Raw genomic sequence first — 25,895 nt, forward strand, 5'->3', positions numbered from 1 at the left:
CATTATCCATATCAGCTTTGTTTACATATTCATAAACTATGAGAGAAGTAAATTGTATTCAGATGTAATTTATTGTCCATATTCTTCATCTCTTATAATTAATATTTCTGTAAATCATGTATTATATTGTGGAAATCTAAGTTAATCATTGTTGAGTAGTCCATAATACAAGGATAATACACAGTGTACAAATGCATGTGTTATAGGAAAGCTATCTGCTAAATAAGGCCCGACAAGAGTGTTTCACAGTGCAGAGAATGACACATTCCATAATTAAGTAGTGTGCCAATAGTACAGTCAAAAGATGACATTTTCCCTCCAATAAACATGGAACAATTAGATAGAATATAACTATACATTTCCAATTAAAGAATTCACCTTGGCTTACTAACTTTGGATGAACGCCAGTTTCATACCCTTCTGATTGTCTCTAGTTATTTGTGTGTGCTTGTTATTTCGTACCTTGTTTTGGCATATTCCTGTGTATGAACACGTAATCATTGAACTTTTTTTGTGTTCAGGAAATGCATTAATGCTAACTCTGTGAGTTTGCTCTGTAATGCACGCTTACATAAATATCAATTCTAATATTGCATGCCTTTTATGTTGCAAGTTGTTCTGAAGTTGACAGAAAGTAACAGCAGGATACACAGACATTTAATGAGTCAGTTTGACCTCAAGATAATTGTGTAGCACAAACAAATCTAATGATTGTTTTCTTGTTTACTCAGCATTGCGATAAATGTCATTATTCAGGGCTGGGCTTCAGACATCTCCGTGAATATACACACCATTAAGTGACATGTAAAGTGCACTATGTCATCTAAAAATGGATGGCATTGATATGGACAACATTGAACTTTTATCGGCATAGTGATTGAACAAGAACATAAGCAGGAGAGGGTATCCCGTAGCTTAATTACATGTATTAAATGCAAAATGTAATGTCTTAGCTCATGAATGCAGTTATGAGGATATAAAATTCTGTTTACACCAGTAGTTTCTATAGTAGCAATATTTTCCTTATCTCTTTACCTATAAGATCAGCAGATGTCCTCTGAGATTCAGAGCTCCTTTCCATTAGATTAGTTATTTTCAACTGTTTTACAGTGACCCGATTATATATCTTATATTAACATTTGGACATATGCAATGCGGATGAGTGGGTGTACCTTCCAGGGGGGTCACCAGTGATGCAACTTGTGTCACTGGCAACACCCACGACACACAGGCCTGCCCACTGAAAGGAGTGTGTCAACCTCGCTCCAAGCAAGTCAGGCTGACAGACCACCTCCTGGCTACTTCCTAATTGCAGGACCACGCAGAGAACGCTGTTGAAGCAGTCTCTGCATGGTTCTCAGCGCAAACATATCTGATGATGCACTCACGCTCTGCTGTCCCAGGACAGTTACCTGGTTTCCTTGGATGGAGGACACCAAGGAACTAATTTAAGACAGCAGGACAAAACCCCAAAATTTGGGTTATATTGTGCGCAGTTGCCTGGAAGATGATCAATTTGATGATCCTATTCCTGCCTATAGAGACACACTGATTCGGTGTGGTGACCAAAGTTTAAGTCTCAACCAATGGTTCAGAACTGCTGTGCTAGACAGTGGGGTTATTTATAAAGACCAATTGTGGTAGAATATTCTGCAAATGGAACAATCAGCAGGAATATTTCTGTCTTTTTTGTGTTTTTCACTCTATCTTTAGAACTTTGCTCAAGAGATGCATTTATACATCGTTAACATATATCCATGTCCCAGTGTCCATCTTATCTTAACCAGATTCTCGTCTTAATTGTTAGGTTTACCTAGTCAATTTAGTCAGTTTACTTAGTAAATTGCCTTATATGGCTTAGACTGGCTCAGGATATGCTCTACTAATAAACATGTTTGTAAAATAAGTGTAAAGAAAATACATCACATTAAAAGATTTTTTATAAGTCTTTGCTCAGTAGCATACGCTTGATTGAAGGACACAATGCCAAGCGGCGAGACAAAAAAAAAAGTTAACGCCTGTATGGAATATAATTTTCTGAAGCAGCTATTCAATTACTTTCTCATCACTGTAGGTTATGAGATGATTTTATCATTATTTATCAGCTAATTTCAATTGTGTTCTGCAACAGGGAATAACCACCTTGTTATGCTAAGTAGCCTTTATCACAACGGTCTCTCTGTATTCTCTTAACAAGATGCCACACAAAGGGGGAGTATCTATTCCTCACGCCGCTCTCTACTGCGTGTTGTAGTTGTGAGAGCGCAGTTAAGCGATTACCTTGAAAGAAAATAAAGAAATAACCAGATGTTTAAATTCATCACTGTATATTTCTTTCTAAATTCTAGTCATTTTACATAAATGCGAGCTTTCCTGTCATTCACAATGCACTTCAAGCACCTCTTTCAGGAATAAAAAAATCGAACTGCAATTTTTTTCTGGAGTATTAAACTAATTTTCTCTTGTGAAGCTGCAATAATATTTAGGCATTTGGACTGCTTCCCCTGTTTGAAAAATTGCTCTGCTGTAGACGGTTTGAAATTACAGTGTAGTTGATTTGATCTGCCTACATTTCACAAGTACTTGCAATGTTGTTTTTTTTTATCCAAGTGAACTTTTAAAGCAGTCCGTAAAGCAGACTCCGTAGCCCTTTTTGTGCTAATACTGTGTAAGATATATTTGTTGGTACCTAAAGGGACACTATAGTCACCAGAACGACTACAGCTTAATGTAGTTGTTCTGGTGAGTATAATAGCTCCCTTCAGGCTTTTTTCATGCAAACACTGCCTTTTCAGAGAACAGGCAGTGTTTACATTGCCCCTAGGGACACCTCCAAGTGGCCACTCCTAAGATGGCAACTGGTGGGGCTTTCTGGCTCAGGGCTGCACAGTAGACAACAATGCCGTTCAGCGTCCCCACGCTCTGCATGGAGACGCTGAATTTTCCTCCTATAGATGCATTAATTCAATGCATCTCTATGAGGAGGTCCTGATTGACCAAAACAGCATTTGGTCCCGCCCCATGCATATTTTAGCCAATCCAATGCTTTCCCTATGAGACTAAGTATGTGGTGACCTACTTTACCATTTAGTGGATATACCCTCTATCCAAGATAACGACCTAGGGACTAGTGAGAGTCCCTTAGAAGAAAAATACTCTAATAAGACAATGAATCATGCCACAATGTGTCAGAGTTATTGGGGCACTGACATCGCAAGTGGAGGTCTGCCGGTGCTGCCTATCATCATAGATATAATGTGCCCTCTGGTAGACATTGGAGAGTGAGATATGGTAAGGCAGGGGAAACGCTTGGCGACCAGCACCAGATGTGGAGATCTGCCACTCTAGTGTATGGCCGGGTGACGGGCATGTAATTTGTTATAACAGAGGTAAGCAAATATTCCCAACCCCTTTTTTTCCCGGAGATACTATTTGGGAAAAGATGATAGGGGCGACACATGACTGTAAGGGAAGTGTACTTGATAGTGAGCACCATCATGACATATATGAGTGGCTTCTTATAACTAGGGACTCCATTGATGCATTTAGGTGATCGGGCGGTATATATTAGATCTCAATCTAATAAATGAACGAACATCTATACACAATTCAACCTCTTTTAGGGACACGCCCACACTTCATACTTAGCCGATCCCCCTAACAGTTGACCTCACAGGGATTGGATAGATATAAAAGAGGGTGTTTCCTAATCTACACACCCACAGTCTAAGACATCCACTGGTTGTTTCAGATACTCCCCCACACTCATAGTTGGATCTAAAAAGAGATCCTTGCCATTATACGTTTTTCCCTGACGAAGGTGCATATAGCACTGCACCGAAAAGCGCGTTGGGCATTTGAAGCTCTGGGTGTTCACTTTTTCACTGGGCACCCTATTTTTTTTTTACTTACTTTTGATTAACATGTTGTTAAATTACCTCCCTTTTTTTCTATGTCTATCTAGCAAGATTACCAGGGAGAGAGGCTTTGCTACATTACTAATTCATGCGAGTATTTTACTGACATTAGAATTTTCTAGCTATCCCTTCCTCTCTATTACTTGCTTTCTGTGATTATCTGAGTACAATATTTGTCTATAGACAGAATGGTTCCATTGGACAGCTTGTTAGACTAGTTGTTATAATCACCATCACCTGTTGATATATATCTATACAACCTAATAAGACACTAGTATTCAGAAGGAGTACTTTGACAATTTGTTAATTACTCCTGTCTGTTTTGACTTTTTACTGGAAGCTGCACTTTAGGATTACTCAGACTCATCTAAATAATATACTCAGATATTAAAGGGACACTATAGTCACCTGAACAACTTTAGCTTAATGAAGCAGTTTTGGTGTATAGAACATGCCCCTGCAGCCTCACTGCTCAATTCTCTGCCATTTAGGAGTTAAATCCCTTTGTTTATGAACCCTAGTCACACCTCCCTGCATGTGACTTGCACAGCCTTCCATAAACACTTCCTGTAAAGAGAGCCCTATTTAGACTTTCTTTATTGCAAGTTCTGTTTAATTAAGATTTGTTTATCCCCTGCTGTGTTAATAGCTTGCTAGACCCTGCAAGAGCCTCCTGTATGTGATTAAAGTTCAATTTAGAGATTGAGATACAATTATTTAAGGTAAATTACATCTGTTTGAAAGTGAAACCGTTGGTTTTTTTTTCATGCAGGCTTTGTCAATCATAGCCAGGGGAGGTGTGGCTAGGGCTGCATAAACAGAAACAAAGTGATTTAACTCCTAAATGACAGTGAATTGAGCAGTGAAATTGCAGGGGAATGATCTATGCACTAAAACTGCTTTATTTAGCTAAAGTAATTTAGGTGACTATAGTGTTGCTTTAACTCTAATACTCCTGGTTTATATATTTCATTGGAGCCATACCAATAAAGCTCTTTTTTACCTAATCAGGAATTACATTGAGACCGCTATCTGATTTTTCTTATATGGACATAGAAATGGACCCTAACACAATTAACAACACTAAGTCAGACAATTTATCACTCCAGGCATGTCAGAATTGTATGTGATCTTAAATACACCCAGCAGGGTATACAGAAATTGCCACTGATAATAGGAGTTAAATGCAATGATTTAAAGTATATTTTCCAGGAACACACTTAAATAATATCTAGTTTAGTGATCTACTCTAATAGTAATATATGCTATTGTTTACATTTTTTGATTTTTAAACACATTTAAACACTTCTTCAATATATATTGTAAAAACAATCAGAAATGTTTGTACTTTGTATGAACATAGCAATTGGCTATGTAACATAGCAATGTTATCTCCTCATATAACTCTACCCTCACCTCAGCCCTGGACGCTGCAGCCTCTCTCCAAATACACTCCTCGAGGAGAATACGCCCCCCAACCATGGCACACTAAATCAACACGCTACCTGCAAAGATGCTCCCGTTCTGCTGAACGCTGCTGGAGGAAGTCTCACACTCTCTTCTTTGCCCTGCTGCAGCCACCCCCCAAACTAACCTTACAGCCAACAGTTTTGCTTGCTACTTTACTGACAAGATTGAGCAGTTAAGGAAAGAATTCTCACCACTTTGCCCCTCACTTTCTCAACCTCACCTGGATCATGCATCTCCAACCCTTCCGACCTTCTCCCAGGCTACTGAACAAGAGGAGGCTGCGCTTATCCTTTCCTCTCGCCCCACCACTTGCCCGCTTGATCCTGTCCCGTCTCACCTTATCAGATCTCGCTCCCTTGTCTTGTGCCCTCCTTAACACACATCTTCACCTGCTCACTTTCTTCTGGCACTGTTCCTGCTGTCCTTACACATGCTACTGTAGTACCCATCTTAAAGAAACCATGTCTCGACCCTTCTAACTATCGCCCTATATCCCTGCTCCCTTTTTCCTCAAAGCTTCTTGAAAGACTAGTCTTCACCTGTCTGGCCTGCTTCCTAAACTCCAACTCTCTCCTTGACCCTCTTCAGTCCGGCTTCCGCCCCCTCCACTCTACTGAGACTGCCCTCATCAAAGTCACTAACGACATTATCACAGCTAAATCCAAAGGTCACTACTCCATACTAATTCTTCTTGACCTCTTCGCTGCTTTTGACACTGTTGACCATGTTTTCCTTCTCCAAACCCTTCAATCACTAGGTCTCTGTGACTCTGTCCTTTCGTGGTTTTCCCCTTATCTCTCCCAACGCTCATTCAGTGTCTCCTTTTCTAATGATACCTCCACCATTTGTCCTGTTTCAGTTGGAGTCCCCCAAGGCTCTGTCCTTGGTCCCCTTCTATTTTCTCTTTACACTGCCTCTCTTGGCAAACTTATTACCTCTTTTGGATTCCAATACCACCTGTACGCTGATGACACCCAGATATATCTCTCCTCCCCGGACCTCTCCCCTGATGTCCTGCAACGTGTCACCTCTTGCCTTTCTTCTATCTCTAATTGCATGTCCTCCCGCTTTCTGAAACGGAATCTTTCCAAAACTGAACTTCTTGCCTTTCCTCCTCCTAATATTAATCCTCCTCTATCCCTTCTGATTGGTCTTATCCATATCAGCCCATCCTTACAAGCACATTGTCTTGGTGTTACTTCTGATTCTGGCCTCACCTTTGAGCCTCACATCCGGTCTGTTGTCAAATCATGCCAATTCTACCTCAAAAACATTGTCCGCACCCGCCCCTTTCTTACACAAGATGCTACTACAGAGCTGGTCCATGCTCTAGTAATCTCTCGCATGGACTATTGTAACTCTCTCCTAATTGCCCCACTACAGTATGTAATGAATGCTGCCGCCAGACTGATTTTCCTCTCTAGTTGGTCCTCTCACACCTCACCCCTCTGTCAGTCCTTACATTGGCTTCCTGTATACTATAGGAGTCAATTTAAAGTGCTAACCCATACCTACAAAAGCACTGAATAATCTAAGCCCCTCTTACATCTCCTCACAGATCCATAGGTATGCCCCTTCTCGGTCTCTCCGCTCTGCCCGTCACCACCTTCTGTCTGCTGCTCGCACCCGTACGGCCAACTCGCACTTCCAGGACTTCTCGCGGGCTGCTCCCTTCTTATGGAATAGCCTGCCTTCCTCCATCAGACTCTCCCTTAGTCTCCAATCATTTAAGAAGTGCCTTAAAACCCATTTCTTTAGGAAAGCCTATGGCCTCCGAGACTAACCTCTACCTCACATACCTGTCTCTTGCTCTCTCTTAAAGGGAAGCACTCTACTCTCTCCTCCAGCTCTGCTTTACTCCCACCTAATTTGACTGCTACTTTCTGTCCTAATGTGTTTTGTGCCCCACCTCCTATAGACTGTAAGCTTGTTTGAGCAGTGCCCTCTTCAACCTATCGTTTCTGTAAGTTTTCTTATAATTGTCCTATTTATAGTTAACCCCTCCCCCCACCCCCCTTATAATATTGTAAAGGGCTACGGAATCTGTTAGCGCTATATAAATGGCAATAATAATAATAATAATATTTAACGAACAAAAAAGCTTGTTTTAACTGGGTACACTGAACTGTATTTTATGTTTGTTTAATTATTCTTTAACATTTTTACATACTTGTTCATTTTTAGTTTGTTTATTATTTATTCTTACTTGTTTTTATAGAATTTGTCTGGATGCCCAGGGAAGACCGGGCGAAGTTTCTAAATGATCCCACGTTGGGATGATGTCATCTGCCTAGAGTACTACATCATCACTAGTACAAGATAACCACACAGACACACAACTGGAGATGGCATTCTGCAGACTGCAACGGATTCAATCTCGTCATCTCATGAACCTCCTGTGTTCTAGGAACTACCGCTTTTTCTTTCCAAGAAAAAAAAAAATGCAGACATCATATATTGCTTTTATTGTTGCTTGTGTTTTTATTGTATTGTCTTTACATTTTATTAGGAGTTGTGTATCACTTCTTTTATTTCTTTTTAATCTTTTTGTGTTTAGTTAAAGCTAACCAGAGTAGATAATCCTATAGTTGATTTCTTTTTACTTGCCCTTCTTCATGATTTTTTTTCACTTCAAGCAGAGATTGAGATTTTAACTTGCATATAAAGCTTTGTTACCAATCCGAACATACACACAGAAAACAATAACCCAAACTGTGTGCTTCAACGAAAGAAACGCTGCGTTGGGTTTTAGCAAGCATTGAATTAAGGTAGGGTAACATGTTACTGAAGTCAACTTTCAGCGTCATGATGTACATAATGTATAAGAACAGCTGACTAAAGTGAATATTTAGATTTTTCTTTTTTTTGTGATGTCTATCTTTATTAAACTAATTCTATCTATTTTCGGCAATAACTTAAGGACATAAAATTTTTGAGTCCTCGGTTTTTCTATAAGTGCTTTTTTTTTCCTTGTTGAAAAAGGTGATATTCTAAGGTTTTTTCTGAAATTCGTTCTTAAAACAAATATACTGTAAATATTCTTCCATTAACTATATGTAAACTTGTAGGAAAGAGAAATTTAAAAAATATTTTTGTGAGGGCATATTATCTGCAGCATCTCTGGCAAAATAGGGAATTAAAGGCATCATTCTAAACTTTAAACCCTGAGTGAGGTGCCAACGTGTGCCCTTTTTAGATAGATTAACACTGTAAAGCTTGTTGTGTAGGTGTTTTAGACCTGATAACTGTACTAGCGTCATACCAGCATATTACCTATTTAAACTACGTGCACAGCTTAAAAAGTCTGGTTCTAGTTTTATGTTGTTTTAAGGTTAAAGCGAAAGAACTTTACCCAGATTAAAAAGTTAAGCTACAGATTTGATATTTAAAAGTATTTAACGTTCGAAGCGCACCATTTATTTTTGAATGTTCTCGATAATTTAAATTCGCTCAATATATTGTCCAGTCATTTCAGCTGCTCTGTTTACCCATAGTACTCTTCTAGAGCTAAATTCGTAGGTTGATGTCTTCAGTGACCGACATATGCACGATAGGAAAGGCATCTTCTGCCCTCTGTTACATTAAAACATTTGTTTTCTCTGTTTAATAAATTAGGAATACAACTAATTTGTTTTAATACCTCAGTGCTCAATATATCACAATAGAAGAGATGAAAATTTTAATTTATTGTAGAATTAATAACAATAATAATAATAACAACAAAGGTATAGAACATCATTGCACTGTGACTGGTAGGGAAAACTGACAATTTCCTATTTGCACAAGTTTATTTTGGCTATTTTATATATGTTCCTCTACTGGGGAAATGTATGAAGGATATTTTTATTTAATTTTTTTAATATCAATAAATAGGCCTAAGACAGCAAAATAGAAGTACAACTTGGTATATCTGGCATTTATAGCATACTGTTGTGTTTATATATATATTTATATATATATTTATATACATTCACACACATGTATGTATTAGCATATGCCAAGGTTTTTTGGGGTTTTGTTTGTTTTTTGAGGGTTTCTTTTTTGTTTTTTTGTTTTTTAATAAACTGTTACATGTATGAAATTGGTACTTTTTCATTTCGTACAGCCAGTACAAGACACTGAATGCTACATTTCTGAGACAAAAGCTGCTGCACTCCTGTTTTTATAAATGTTCCTAACAGGTAGCGATAACATAGAAGTTAAATAGAATTGATATGTCAAACAAGCAATGGGGGGAGGGGAATCATGCTCCCTTAACCCCTTCATGACTGGACATGACTTACCAGGATGGTCATGAAAGTAAGGGATCCCAGAACCCTTGTCGTGAAGGGGCTAAAGAAAAGGTTTTTTTTTCATTTTTCATTTTGCTTGTTAATTTTCCACAGTAACTCTGTAAATCTATTTACATTTTTGTTTCTCTAAAGTAAATTTTTTTTTTTTTTTTAATATGAAAATTCAGTCATTTAAAATAAATAAAACCAAACTGTTCTAATGTAAAAAAAAAAAAAAAGAAAAAAAAAGAAAAACCATTCCCGGTGATTTAATATCCAATCAGGGGAATTTTTTTATGAATATTTTGTCAAAGTTGAAGATGTACTGTACTTCCATATATCTGTATATATATATATATATATCTATATATGTGTGTATATATACACATACGTATACACACACATACATATTTTTGTTTTTCTTTTCATTCCCAGTCACCTCATAAAAAAATGATTTGTTTCTCATCGGTATATCTTAGCACTGTATATAGTGATTGTTGTGTAAGTGTGCTGTCCTGATGCTAATGTACTAAATTCATTTTCTTCTCTTATAGTAAATAATGGTAGGTGTATTGTAATTAAGATTAAATAAAACAATAGATGTAGTTCTTCAGATTTAGGACCAGTAAGGATAGAACTTTCTCTAATTTACCGAAAATGATTTTTGGAGCAGTTTTTTATTTTTTATTTTTTTTTATTTTAATAATTATTATCATTTGTTATTTTGTTGATCTGATGTGGTTTCAACTAACCAAAGGTCTCACAACGCTAAAATGCTGGCAAACTCTATAATAGGCATTTTGTAGATCTCCCTTCCCTCCCTTGTTTTTGAAAGGGGAATGCCATACTACCTTAAATGCTAATGCTATATATGCAAAACTGGATTTTTTTAATTTATTTTTTAAAAGAGGGAGGCATGGTATATTAAATGATTTTACTAAGAGAAAAACAATTATTTTTTTAAGAATGCTCAGAAGAAAATCGATAATCTGTGTGAATATGTTTTAAATGTCTATATACCTTTGATGAGTCCCATTGGCCCATAGATTAAATCTTGTGGAACCTCTTATGTTTTAATTGTGGCTGCCTATACCAAGATACACCCGAGTTTCCTCCTTGTGTAGTACTTTTGTGGTTTTGTTACTTCTGCTAGCACAACGTTTTCTGGGTGTCTTTATTTTACTCAAGGACAGTGGCTTGTGTCTCCTTAGTTTATAACTAATTGAAGGTGATCTCCAATTATTTATTATAATGCCTCTCTGTCAATGATACCAGCAGAGCTCTATTAAAGTTTATACAAGCTTTAGCTCATACTTGTTTCTAAAAAAACACGTGTCCTGTTTAAGAATTTGCTACATGCACATCACCAGCAGTAGGATTATTCAATTTTTAAATCTCTCTCTTTAGTTTAGAAGACTTACTTGATACAGTAAATCAAATCTCCTCCCATTTAGTTTAGGCATACACTTGAATACATTTCCTTAACCCCTTAATACTATAATCGGATTCGCTAGCCCATTCTCGTTAAGAAGGTAATCATAAGCTTACATGTGAATATAAGTAGCAACACCGAATCAATCTATGATTGTAATGTCGGCAAAGAATAATTGAGACATGACTCTTGCGGCAAACACTAGGTATTCCGGGCTGTTACGGTGCAGTCTAATATTGGGGAACCATATTGTGCCTTACCCAGCATTACAGCAAAGTCATACACCCCACTTTTTTTTTTAGCAGACAACGGGGTTATTTTAGTAAGTTCCAAAACCAAATACAGCTGCTACTTAGGGCAGCAGTGATCCAGTAAAACCCTATTTAACTTTCTTTTATGTATCCCTACGTCCAGTGTCTGCTAATGTTTGCCGGTTAATTAGTATAAAGACATATCGCAGTTTCATATTCATTCTATAATCTAGTAAACACGATGCACATTCTTTCATTGATGAGTGTTGCAACTCAATGCTATATCTGGTAACAATTCCACATTTTTCTAAATGATAAAAATATACAGCATCACATTTCACAGACTGATAGTATTTTGGCGTTTCTGTCCTTTCCGCTTACTAAAAAAAAAATATATAACAGATTGCTTATTAAATTACACCTGCATGTAATTGCATGGTGTGTTAAAGTGCGCTGAACCCTCATATTGTAAAGGCTTTTTCGGTCACTTGAGAGCTCATCCACTTGAGATATTATGTTCAAAACAGTTCACACATTGTGTAAATTCAAGCCCTGTATAACATTGCTTATTTATGGTAGTCTATAAAATTTCAGCCACATTATGGTTAGAAGGATTCCAAAGATATAGAGTCAAAATAAATTTACCACAGGCAGAATGCTTACCAATTCCATCTAATAGAGTAACACAAATAATAATAGTAATGTGAGGAGTATGTATGTAGCATACTTCACTTGTATGTAATACCTCATACTTGACATTTTGTAAAATGTCCAGCACAAAGGGTAGCCAACAACTCCCACGTTTTTCCACCAACGAAGCGTGACGGCGCATAAATGTATTTCTGGAGCAGCTAGGGAGCCACCTACAGGCAATATCACGCACATGCATTCATTAACATAACGATTTCAAATGCAAGAAACAAAAAAACAAATTCATAGTGCTATTAAAAAAATGGTAAACACTACAAATGGTGAAAAATAATGAGGCTGATAAAATGAGTACAGGAGGTGAGCCAGTGATGCAGTTTTGGTCATTGGCTCCACCCAAAAGTGACAAACCTACCTCCAAAAACTGTGTGTGTGTATCCATAGAATAGATAGACAAATCAAGTAGGCTGGCTAACCAATGCACGGAGCTCTGTTTTATTGCTGTCTGCAGGGTTCTAATGTCCTGAGCATAGTGCAAGGACATCTAATGATTCGTTGATTGTTGATCTCACTTTTCTGGTGTCCTCAAAAGCGGGAGAGAACCCGACTATCCTGCCTTTGGGATGGTTGAGAACCCTATGTGTGTGTATATATATATATGTGTGTATGTATATGTATTTATACACATACATACACACATTCACACTACAATAGTCAATGGTTAAGCCTTTCATCCTATATGTATTTTATTAAAAATACATTTAGTGCTATAGGCAGAAACTGTTCATTGTTATTACTGTATGCACCCACCTTTTTCTGTGCGCAAACTATTATATATATATATATTTTTTTTAAATATTCAGTTTATCTCCCAGCCTTCTAGGAACACTTAAAAACAACACTTACAAGAACATACATTTGCGGTCATATAATAATAATAATATCTTGGTCACATATTTCAAATTAAAACACATGCCAACAGTGTGCATTTATCGATTACTATATTTATTACACTTGCCTAATCAATTCCTAGCCTTGTTTGTATTCTAATCAATTCCTAGCCTGGAAAGACAACTGCACTGAACTTGGCTGATATGATCTACAAGACCTTTTGTCAGTGGGTCTCTTAGTCCCTCTTGCTATTCCTGTTAGCATATTATGGGGTCACAGTTGGTTAACTCAAACCGCATTGTACTATGCCTTTTTAATCAAAGTGTAATACATTGAGATTTTCAAATATGCTCAGAGATATGAAAGTTATTATTACGCTGCTCAATGGTACTCATTTTATCGACCTCCAACAGATTAAATATTGAATTGTCACTGCTGAATGATTAGATTATGTAATCCTTGGGATTGAACATTCTCTACCGTTAAAAGATTATTTAACTAACCAGCATCACCTCGAGCATGGTGTCTTTTTAGAGAGTCCCTTTGCACATTTCATAGGAGGTCTGCTAATAAATATCATAAAAGTTCAAACTGACTCACTACGAAGAGCCCCCTACTATGTAACCTTTTGCTTTTCCACCATACTTTAAGTGATTTTCTAAATAAATGCCTCAGTTTGTTTGACCTAGTAGGAACAGGTCAAGTCCATACAATAGAATTGTACCTTTGAAATAATCAAGGCATTTTGATTTAAGATCCGCATTTGCTTTGGAATTTTACACAGTATTCTCTAGTGTGTTAAAGTCAGAATGAGCTGTTGTTTTCATAACCAGTAAATAGTTTGTGTAATCTGTTACAGTACAGTTTACCTGTAAAAAGTGGTCTTTTCGGCTTGTCTAAACATGACAAGAGCAAAATAATACAGGTGATCACTAAACACGCACAGCTAAACAAATCACGCATACAGCTATGGAAAATAAATCTTTATTGTCCCCCTTTACGAAAGTAGAGGTTATTAATATATTCTATACAGAAGAGATTATAAATATATCCTATCTGGGAAATAAGACCAGATGCCTTTTTGCAGATGTTCTTTAAAAAAAAATACCCACAATATAATTTGTCAAAATAATTTATTTTCGCTGGAGGTGTATGCCTTAATCATCTCTTCTCTTTTCCTAGCAGTGCCTTGTTAATAATGATTTCATGCTAATATCACTAGAGTCCAAATGTGCTATAAAATAAATAAAGTACTTTCATTTTATATTGAGTATTGGCAACATAATAGTTTATTTCAAGCTTGTTCTGCAAACCTTGTTAAGTAAAAACACGTACAACTATTCCCATTTCACTTAATAATCGTTAATACACTTAGACATACATATTAAGCATCCTGTGTAAAACTAGAATTTATTAGTATTTTAATAGGCTAGCAGATTACATGGCAAAGGCTTGCACTCCTTCAACAATTTAGAACATTATTAAGAAGAAGGGAGATTTGTCCTTAGATTTTAAACTTTCTAAATTCAATTCCATTTAGTGTGGCACACAGTAGTAGAGAAACACATTAAGATGATACTATAGGTCAGTTATGTAAAAAACAAAAACAACTTATACCTCTCAAAATAGTACATTCGGAAACTGATGGAATGTTAATTCACTTCTACCTTTAGTAGTTTAACACCAAATTACTCTATAGTCATGTGTTCAAGCACAATATCTAGTTAATCATTTGAGATCACCTTCTTTCGATCAGTAGGGTACAGGCATCTCATTTTGAGTGCTTGTTTTTTATTTTTTATAAAATGCACAAGTGAGCACAACCCCCTTGGTTAAGATAAAGTCTCTCCTGTCCTATTTGTTTTGTAGGTTCCATTATGTTCACGTTAAGTTGAACTTGTAGCTTGGACTTTAAGGTAGCATGGCTCTGTTGCTGTTATTTTATTTATCATTGTACAGCAATTTACAGCTGATGAATGAGGCACATTGTACTAGACTAGTTCAATCATTGGGTAATTGTTGGTAATGACGACCTGAAAGGTGTAAGAACTTTATTCTTATTTTTTATTATTTGTTTCAGGTTTTTATTTTTTAAATGTCAATTCTATGTACCTTTAAGTGTGAATGAGGGCTAGGGACATAGCCACACCAATGTTTTAAATGTTTGCCATACACATGATCAAGACTAAAGCAATATAGTTTATTACATTGTTAATGAAATCATCCATCCTTTGTGTGTTATGTACAATTGTTTACAAAAAAACACTAACTTGTAATTAACTTGAAAAGATGATTTTATCATGCTTGTTACACATCTTGGATTTGGTTTTAAGGACCTTGACACGTCTGTTTTAGCACTAATAGAATGAAGTTCTACTGAGATACACTGGTAGTTTCATAAGGTCATGCTATAAACATTGTACAAGTATTCATGAGTGTTCAAATTTTGACATGTGTAAACACTACAATAGTTCTGTATGTTAAGCAATACTACAAAATACTGTAATGAGTTTTACCAAAAATAACTGAAAGAAATCGATAGGCTATTGAAGAAAAGAATTACAGTAGACACCCAAGTTGCCCACTTGATCTGCGCGTATATCACTGAACAATCAGAATGTACTGTTTTTCAGAAGATTTTCAATTTTTGAGTTCCATTTATTTTTAGTATCTTCTTCTTATTTTATTCTTGATCTAACAGGGTAGATAGAAAATAAAATTTAAAAAGAAAAAAAAAAAGTCACCAATGCTTACTGTATACCGCACAAAGCAACCAGTGCAAGATCTGTGTGCCTCTTCTGGAATGGAGGTGTGCTGTCAAATCTAGGATTTAATGTATCTTGTGAGTTCCAGATTCTGAGTTTTTCACGTAAAGCCAATGTAAGCATCGTTGGTGGTTTTACGTATCTGAACACAAATTAACCTTAATGGCACTGTGGCAGACCTAGCCCTTACTTTTATACTTTAGTATGAACTGATGAGAACTTTGGTAGTGACTATTTTTTTAAATATATACATATGTATGTATCTATATATATATATATCTCTCAAGCATCGCATCTTTCAGGTCTTTGTGTACGGCTTCCCGAAGCCTTGATGTAATTTACTATGTGGATGGGGGTCTCTCACATCATAGATGTGGAAAGTATAATTTTATATTTGTATTTTCAAAATAAATAAGTTTGTGAAAGGTTTCCATCCTCTACTGTGGTCCAGAAATCAATGTGTTTGTCTGATAACAAAAAAAAAGAATAAATAAAATAAACTGTTTTGAAAACACATGTTGCTTTATTTCCAACTTAGAAGTGATCATAATTTAAATAAAGGGTATCTTCGTGTTTTCAGAACTTTATTACGTGATCAGAAATAAATATACATATGGGATGATGTTTCTCACACTGGCCTTTGTTATTTATAGCCGGTAATTCAAACATAAATGTATTTTCTAATAGTAAAACATAGCAGTCCAAAAACACTCAATCATCACATTTCCTCCAACTGCCTGTCAAAATATGTCAATACAGAACACAGCAAGTGCACATTAGTCAGTCACCCACATCACACATAACACCCATAATACGTACACCACTCTCCAAAAAGGCACTTGGAATATACACGCAAACACATTAAAAGGATCATTTAACTTTAAAAATAAATATTTTTAGCTTACTGGACCCCCTCTTACCTGTAACCCAGCACTGCGATAATCTCTTCTTGACTTTTGCTGCTCTCTACATGAGATTATCAATACTGGCGATTTCCTGGCCTTATCCAGTGTTGTACTCTGCCAATCAGATACTGGTGTATAAGAAGCATTAACAGTATTGATCATCTTCAGCTGGATACTGTGACGCCAAATTCAAAGACTTTTGATGTTCAAAAGTCTCCTGTCAGTCTGACAGTCTCTAGAGCCAAATGTAAGCGTTGTAGTTCCCTAAAATAGCAATATATTGCATTACAATAAATAAGGGATAGGATCTATGCACCAAGACCACTTCTATATGATGAAGTGTTTTTTGTGTACACTCCTATACCAACAATAAAACATGCATGCCTTTGTTACGCATGCACACACCCTCATGCATACATGCAGGCATGCATCCAGTGAAACATGAATGTCTCTGACTCCACAGACTGTCCCTAACCCAACCCTAGCACCTGCAAGAGTGCACGCACTCACACCTAATACAAGTAAGTATACACCATTCGACCCTCAGAAAAAGAAATATGAAGTTGTGCAGTCTCATATGTGCAAGGATACACCCTCTCAGCCTACCTGTTCACTAGGAGGGATTGCTGTGGCATTTAGTTTGTAAGAGTTGCCCAGTCATGTTAGCCCATTGCTGAAATCTCTGAACCACCTGCATCTGAGCCCACAAAACAATACAATTATAAGAAAAGCCAAATAGTCCAGCACAGCCTCAAATGAAGGTGATGCATGGTCCGGTGCACAGAACAAACAGGTAACATTTCAAATCGATCAAGGTCTTTATGAAACATTTATAACGATTTAGCACATCCTTTATTGTTTGTTCATTGCTGGATAAACATTGCTAGGTGTCGATGCAATAAAGGGTATTTTTTCATTATTGCATTCTTTCTCTCTTGTAGACATATAATATGTTGGAAACAAACAATACCAGCTGAAGGTTTGAAAATGTTGCCGACTGGCATATGTAATGTTAAATAACTGGAAAACATTAAAATATCTAGCAAGCTTAATAAAACAAGAAACAGATCTCATGAAATAAATAAAATATATACTTTCACACACATTTGTGAACCCGTTTCTTAATTTACTCGTGGCAATATAAAAAAAAACTGTGCCTAGTTGCTCTGTAAGACAGGAGAAGAATACAAACATGCAAAAGTAAGACCTGCGGTCAAACTCCTACTATTCCTGGGCAGCAGCAATGACTACAGTACACACCAGCCCCAATACAGTAATACATACAATAAAACACAAATAGTTCATTGCACAATATCCCATATCCCTACGCACCTTTACATAGCTACACCTGTCACATCAAGACAAAACCTCTTAGTTGAGTCCTGCCCTAACAATTCACTTTGTTACTTTCAGCTAAAATGGAAAATCTCTAATGAGACAGAGAGGGCTATTTTTCTCAACCTCTACACACTTATTAACCCTTAACAGGAAAAAGAAGGGGGCGGCAGTACTGTAACATTGCTGCTTAATTCAATATCACTTTTCTTGAATTTATTTTGGTAATGGTTTTCTTGATTTGCCAATGACCTTTGTAGCAACAAAGTGGAATTTTCAATGAAAATGAATCATCCCAGTTCGCAGTATAAATAGCACGTAACCTAGTAGTGCTTTAAAGTGAAGGAGCTTGTGTTTGTTGTTGTGATCCCACACACATAACTAAGCTGCTGGAAGAATTGAAAAGTGTGACAGCACTTAATTGTACAGTTCGAGGCAATTCATACTATAGCCTTTAATGATTTCAGCTACTATACCGCATATCATATTGTATCCAGCAATGACAGGCCATCAATTTAATTGAGAATTTCAGTAATAGTACAGTATTATGGGCAGTGGCGTACACACAATCCATGGGGCCCCTGGTAACTGATCCGTGGGCCCTCCCCTTCCCCCCCCACCCTCTACCCTGACCCTCTGCCTCCTGACATTGACCTCCCCCGACACATACATACAAACACATACACACAAACAGACACACACACACACCCCGACAGACACCCCTCCAACAGACACATACATAAACACACACAGACACAAACATACACACATGCAGACACATACATACAGAGACACAAACACACACAGAGACACACACACATACGGAGACACACACACATACAGAGACACACATACAGACACACACCCCGACAGACACATACATAAACACACACAGACACATACATACAGAGACACACACATACAGAGACAGACACACACACATACGGAGACACACACACACATACATACACACATACAGAGACACAGACACACACATACATACAGATACACACACACATACATAGACACACACATACATACAGACACACACACAAAAAATGTTTCCTACCTTTTGTTACTTTCCCACTCTGACTCCCTCTTCCTTACAGCTTCCTCCCGCGCGGGCTGATAGCTGGGAGGAGTGACCGGGGAGTCACTTCCTCCCAGCTTGTGATGTCATCACAGGGGGCCCAGTCGCACTGTTAAAGCACCCAGCACTGACCGGGCCCCCTGAAATCTATATGCATCGGGTGGCCCTGAGAGCATGGGCCACCCGATGGACCCCTTAACATGTGGCCCCAGCGTTTTGTCGCACGGGCCGGGGCCACAAAATGTGGCAGCTGGTACCCGGTCGCAGGGGTCCCCTGGAGTGACGGGCCCGGTTGCAGCTGTGACCGCGGTATGTACGCTGCTGATTATGGGGATTTTTCTTATTATGAGCAATCATTTGTGTGTGCTAGTCGTTTATTTGTGTGTGCTAGTCGTATATTTAATCGTATATTTAATAGAACATTTTATGTGGACTCTGGTGATAAAGAATAAGCATGAAGTACAATATTAACAAGGAAGTGAAGTGAGGGCGGAGCTTGACAGCCGAGATAAGCGGTCGCACTATTCTGGAGCTCCGAGGCCCAAACGAGAAAAAACAGACGAATACCCATCTAACCTGCAACCGAACCACGGCAAAAGCCCCTGGCCCACATCCTAACAATATGGGTTGCAAAACCAACAAAAAATCCCCGGGGAAAAACAACCCGGGACTCACCATAGGAGACATGTGGCGGCAGGCCCGAGGCGCAAACGAAGCCAACATGGCGGCGCTCCACGGAGGCTGCTCGGACTTCTCTGATGACCTCTCAGGTGAGGAATACCTACCAACCCACACAGCAGGATGACCCTCACCACCGACCAACGCCACACAGGACTCCACACCAGTGACAGTGGCGATCCTTAAGCAAATGCTAGCGGACCACCATGACGACATCCACAAGGAGATCACTGCGCTGAGGGGAGACCTAAAGGGGGTGACAAGCCGCCTAACTACAATGGAGAACCGAACCGAAACGAACACCGAGGACATAAGGGAACTCAAACGGACTGTGCAGGAGCTACAACTACAGCAACGCTCTCACAAACACCGCATGGCCGAGAACGAAGATGCCAGGCGGCGTAACAATTTGAAACTCAGGGGGCTCCCAGAGGACACCACAGATGCAGACCTACCACAGGTCATCAAATGCCTGCTCACAATGATACTGCCACCAGCACAGGCAGAGCACATTCACCCAGAACACATCTTCAGGGTCCCCAAGTCACCAAAGGCGCCCGCTGGGTCCACCAGGGACACCATAGTCGCTTTCCGGAACGGCACTGACAAAATGGCGATACTGGACGCCCTGCGGGGCAAGACGCCACCAGAGTTTGATGGCAGGGTTCTGAGTTTCTACGCAGACCTCTCCAACGGCACCTTGGCTTGGAGACGGTCCCTCCAGCCACTTACCACCCTCCTCCGCCAAAAGGGCCTCAGCTACCGCTGGCGACCATCTCACACCCTAACGGTCCAACAGGGACCTGACTTGCATCAGATACGGGACTTATGTGACGCGGCACCACTCCTACAATCCTTAGGCCTAACTATGGACTCCCTCAAACCAAAAGGCCAGAAGAGCCAAGTTTCCCCTCAACACAGAAGGGACCCAACCAGAACTGTCCCGTTCGTCCCACAAGGCCTCACACCGGACCCATACGCTACCATCACCACTTGAACAGCGATGGGCGACCACACGGACTACCGGTTACGACGGTAAGCACATGTACACTGAACATACAGTACACCGCACCTCAAGAGTCACCAAGTCGCGGTCGGGACAGTCAACACACAGCCTTTCACTACCTAACTGAACTGTGTTTCACGCTCCCAACTGCTGAGGCCATACCTGACGTTAAGCGTTGATGTCATATCTAACCCTGAATACCCCTACTGCTCATTGATCACTGTTGCAACTCACTTATTACTGGAACTTTAATTTGGACTGAGATGGACACCTGAACACCGGCAGCTCCCCACTACGAGGTGGCAGCTGTACAGCCCACACGGAGGCCCACGGCACACACGGGCCACAGCCCCTTTTGGGTCAGAACTGCTAAATACAATTAACCTGATTGTGTATGGATGAACACCACTGCTTAGCTCGACCCATATTGGCCATAGCTCTATACTGACACACAAATTGTTTCAATGCAACATACAGGCAGCAAGGTACACACACATAGTGGATATAAAACACCTTACGGCCACACACCGATTAAGGCTACGGAGGGCAAAAAGCGTATAACACTGTCAAGTGCTAGCTAAGACGGACAAAGTTAACTCATAATAAGGGTTTGCACACAGACGACAAACATGAGCTGTCATAGCGCAAATAAGCTAAGATACACTCACACACCACCAGAAACTGACAAGTTTCTGGGGTCCTTGAAAGGAAAACTACAATAACTCCCAGTTTGGCTATGTCGAGGATGACGTACTGTATATCAAGCATTAAGCATTTTATTAACATTCGCACGCTTATGAACCACCGGACTCTCCCACTACCTAACTGCTAAGCCAAACATCTATTCCTTACTTACATAATGCTTCTCTGGTGATAATTCATTATTACCAACAATGCTCAGGGTTATCAAGCTATGATATAAGCATTACTACTACATATAAAAATGTGCATTTCTCTTGTAAAATTAGCCTGTCAATTTAAGCTAACATACAGTAGTTGAATTATGACTGTTCATTCTTGTTCTCAATATTCCTGAAAGCCAACTTTAACACATTTAACACTTTTTGAGCAGGCATATATATTTCATGACACAAGCTTGTTGACCCAAACATGACTCACTGCATTAGACATACTAATTCAGCTTGCACTGAGCCTACATCTTGTATAGCATGTTTACTTTACTATATTTTTCATGTGTAAAGCACAGTTTACGTATTTTTATAATTAATTTCACGTCATAGTTAAACCTAGCCTGTATTAATCTGTCCATATATTATAAAAATGTGGCAGTCTTTCCTGGGACTGTATTCCGAACAATGTTGATACCTTTATTTAGTTTCATCATGTAATAACGCTCTTCTTAACTGTACTTTGTGAAGCACATGCCATGCCATAATAAAAGAAAGATTGACAAAAAAAAACAAGGAAGTGAAGTAACCAGGTAGCCTACCAGGAATCATAAAGAAACACTCCAAGCACCACAACAACTTTATCAAGAGGTCATTGGAGCCATCTTACCTTTAGATGTTAAACTGTTAACGAATGTTTTAAACCTAGTTAGTGTTGAATCCAGCTCTGTTTAGCTCTACCCATCAGGAAGCTTTGGACAGGAATGCTGCTAATAGACTGAGAGTGTAACAGATCAGTAGCTTTCCATTCACAAAACAGCTTGAGAACCGTTTCATATTTTTGTGAATAGGGAGCATTTGTCTACTTTGTGGGGGTACTTTGTGTAGCCCTCAGAGCCACTCTTTAGTGAGGACCTAGCACAGAGTACCAAAGTAGTATACCTTGTATCTGGTATGGTGGTGGCAGTGACGGGAAATCTGTTTCCCCCAGCACTGCAGACATAGTACATTCACCTCTGGCCAAGGAGCTACTCGACTAGGAGTATGATGAGGAATTAGAAGAGGGGAATCTGTAGAGGACAGGGAGCAGCCCAGTATTTTGCATTTGGTGTGCATTCTGGCATTTATTGTGCACTCACTTCCAGCATCCTTTCCACTATAGCCAAGTCCATTTGTATCAGATATAGAATCATTTTATCCAACTGAGACAGTTGAGACATCAGCTGCATCTGCTACACTGGCACAAATAGCTCACCCACTGTCAATATTGCCAGTACCACCACCAATTTCATTATCATCAGTGTAGCGGAGCGGCAATATTAAATCCCACAATCTCCGCTGTATTAAAGGTAAATCCACAGTCAGCGCTGAAAAGTAAGGCAATATCCCAAATCCCCCAGTAACCGGACGAAACACAGTGCTGGGAGTCAACTGAGGTCTCAGCTTCCAGTATTTATGCAAGTCCCCATGCAAGGGGTTTCCTTACTGACCTAGCAGGGGTAATACAGTAAGGGACTACATGGGGGACTTAACATTTGGAGCATTTCTCCCATCAGGCACTGCTGCACGAGAGGGACACTCCCACTGAAATATACCGTTAAGTGGATTATCCCTCCGTGCAGCAGAACCGGCATTTCACATTTAAATCCATAACTCCAACAATATTCACATTATTTGCACGAACAGACGTTCGGTAGATAGCTGGGGTCTGAGTGCACATTTTGTGTGAATACCGCTCAGATCCCAGCTAAAACAACCGAACGCCGCACGAAATACATTTACTTATTCAATTCGTTTAAAAGTACGAAACACCGATGGGGAACCACAATAGGAGAAGACCGGAGCTCCCGAACGGCCTGGAAGTACAGCGGTGTTCGTGTCGTCAAGTAGCCGTTTTAATTCCACGCGCTCGACGAACAAACACCGCTGGTAAGAGAAAGGATCCAAGATGGCCGACCGCCGCGTGGTCGGTAGTCGAACGACGGCCACCTAGGAACACACTTAATTACCGATTGCAACAATGTTGCAATCTGGTAATTGGTGCCACACGATCCTCAGTGTGTGGGCTTGGGTTCGGTACCTAATTTGTTTCACGAACAGCCGGTAAACTTGCTGTTCGTGAAACGACCATGTAAATGCCAGCGGCTTCCGGCTGCTAGCATGCGAATACTATAGGAATACCGGCAACCATACATTTCAATACAGAGTGCAAATTACATTCAAACACAATATGGCAGCAGTGTTTAGGACAACCTTTAGAGACCCAGTTCTATAGTCTGAAGTGGCTAGGTTTGCCACAATCAGCATCATCAGTACTGGCTCCATCAATGTTCCCATTAATGTAAATCAACAGGCTAGTACTGTGCCAACCTCTTCTGCCACCAATGCAAATCCACCTTCCAATGCAAGTACAAATAGGGCAGCAAAGAAGTGAGTAAAGGGCGAGTGAATGTTCATCTCACTAGTGCCAGTATGAAGCAACATCTACACAGATACCATACATCTGTATTGTGAGGCCAGGCAGCAGGGCCACTGGTGCTGTATCTGATTCTGAGCAGTTGTCACAACCTACCACCAGCTCTATCTCATCCACTACTACTGCCACCACTATAAGGCAGAGTACACTAAATGATGAGGATAGTGCCAGTAGTCAACAGAGACAGGTTGGACAGGAACAATAGGACCCCTTAACATCTGGTAAATTAAAGCCCTATCAACCCTGACTCTGGGTATTCAATGCTCCTCTGGAGAGGGGATATCCCCACACTGAAGATGACTCCAAGCAGTATGTCCACAAACAACTTGATAGTGCTGGGCAAATAAAGGGTAGAGAGAGGCAGGACCTCCAATTGAATAATATCAAAAATGATTTATTGTATTGCAAAGCTACCCACATAAAGGCATATAAAGCGACAAGAACGAAAATCACTTCCTGGTTGCGTCCGTCTCAATCATGTGATCTGCTTCCGGGTCCGCCTCTCAAGTGACATATGCGTGACGTGTTTCACGCGCCTTTGTTTTTAAATCCCATGTTTTCACTTAAATGGCTCCTGCTACAGCAAAGTTTGTTTGTTTTTTACCTGAAGGATGGTCACACATGCTACAGACTGGATGTGTGGGAAAGCTGGGTGGAATTATTATGAACTTATAATGACTCCTGCTCCACATTTTTCATAATACAAGATAGGAAAGGAAATAAAAGAAGGAAAAAGATTACAATTATTACAAAAAGTGCTCTCACTTAATATTTTTTTTTCAGAAATGTATTCATGTAATTTTGGCAACTCAGAATTGACATTGCAAAAATGGCCGATAGTCCGTAGCCAGTTGAACAACGGCATGAACTAAATTTTGGATTTTTTTTTTTTTGATGAAGTGTTTTGGAAAAACTAAAATTATTTTTGTTATAAAATGATAAAAGAAGAAGAATGGTGGAAACCTCAGTAATGTGTGTTTGTAAAGATAACCAAGTAAAGAAAAGGACGAGAAATGGACACAAAGGAAATGCAACAAAGAGCTTTCTTAAAAGGCCAATCTAAGTAAGGGAGCACTGCTGTATGTGCTCCTCACCAAGAGCTGGGTTATGACATCACTCCAGCCCCGGCATCACTAAACAGCAAGCGAGAGAGCAGTGATTACACAAGCAGCACACTGGACCCAGGAAGAGGTTCCACTTTAGCTCTCCAGAGGTAGGGAAGCTGGGTGGACTTAAATAAAAAATAAATACATAAATAATAATCTGTGAGAGAATGTGTCTGTCAGTGTGTGAGTGTTTGTCAGTGAGTGTGTCTCAGTGTCCTCTGTGTGTAAATGTGTTGGTTTGTTTGTCAGTGTCCTCTTTGTGTACCTATTATATGTGCATTATATTTTAGTTTTGCGACTTTTATACTTTAGATTAATAGCTCATACACCCCTCCTTACATACACCATATTCACATTATGTCATACTTATTTTAAAAATAGTCTTTACTAGCTTTAATCAGACTTGTTGTCCAATATAGGATTAACCTAAATATTAGTGTCTACATGTTTCATTTGGAATTTAAATCAATAGAAATTACTTTCTCAAGGCCCGGGTACTTAGACTTTTTTTTTTTTTACCTGCAGGAGTACGTCTCTGAAAAAGGTTGAGAAATACTGCTTTTAATGAAGTACCGTATATACTCGAGTATAAGCCGAGTTTTTCAGCACATTTTTTCTGCTGAAAAACCCCAACTCGGCTTATACTCGAGTCAATAGTCTGTATTATGGCAATTTTCATTGCCATAATACAGACTGGGGGCTGCAGAGATGTTACTTACCTCTCCTGCAGCTCCTGTCAGCTCTCTCCTCCTCCGCGCCGTCCGTTCAGCACCTCGGTCAGCTCCCAGTGTAAATCTCGCGAGAGC

General features: G+C 39.2%; 1 protein-coding gene across 7 annotated transcripts in view; it reads left to right on the plus strand.

The window, feature by feature from the left end:
• The window catches only part of MSI2 (musashi RNA binding protein 2), a 547,507-nt gene extending 537,745 nt beyond the window's left edge, over positions 1–9,762 (plus strand). For all 7 annotated transcript variants that reach the window (XM_063457454.1, XM_063457455.1, XM_063457458.1 and 4 more), the window contains one exon: positions 7,606–9,762. Coding sequence is in view for 1 of the 7 variants with exons in the window: in XM_063457455.1 (XP_063313525.1) it covers positions 7,606–7,647 (42 nt within the window). In the remaining 6 variants the exon portion in view is untranslated. The remainder of the gene's footprint in view (positions 1–7,605) is intronic.
• Positions 9,763–25,895: the final 16,133 nt, after the last annotated feature.

The sequence above is a fragment of the Pelobates fuscus genome, chromosome 1, assembly GCF_036172605.1.
Source record: "Pelobates fuscus isolate aPelFus1 chromosome 1, aPelFus1.pri, whole genome shotgun sequence".
Classification (NCBI taxonomy): Eukaryota; Metazoa; Chordata; class Amphibia; order Anura; family Pelobatidae; genus Pelobates; species Pelobates fuscus.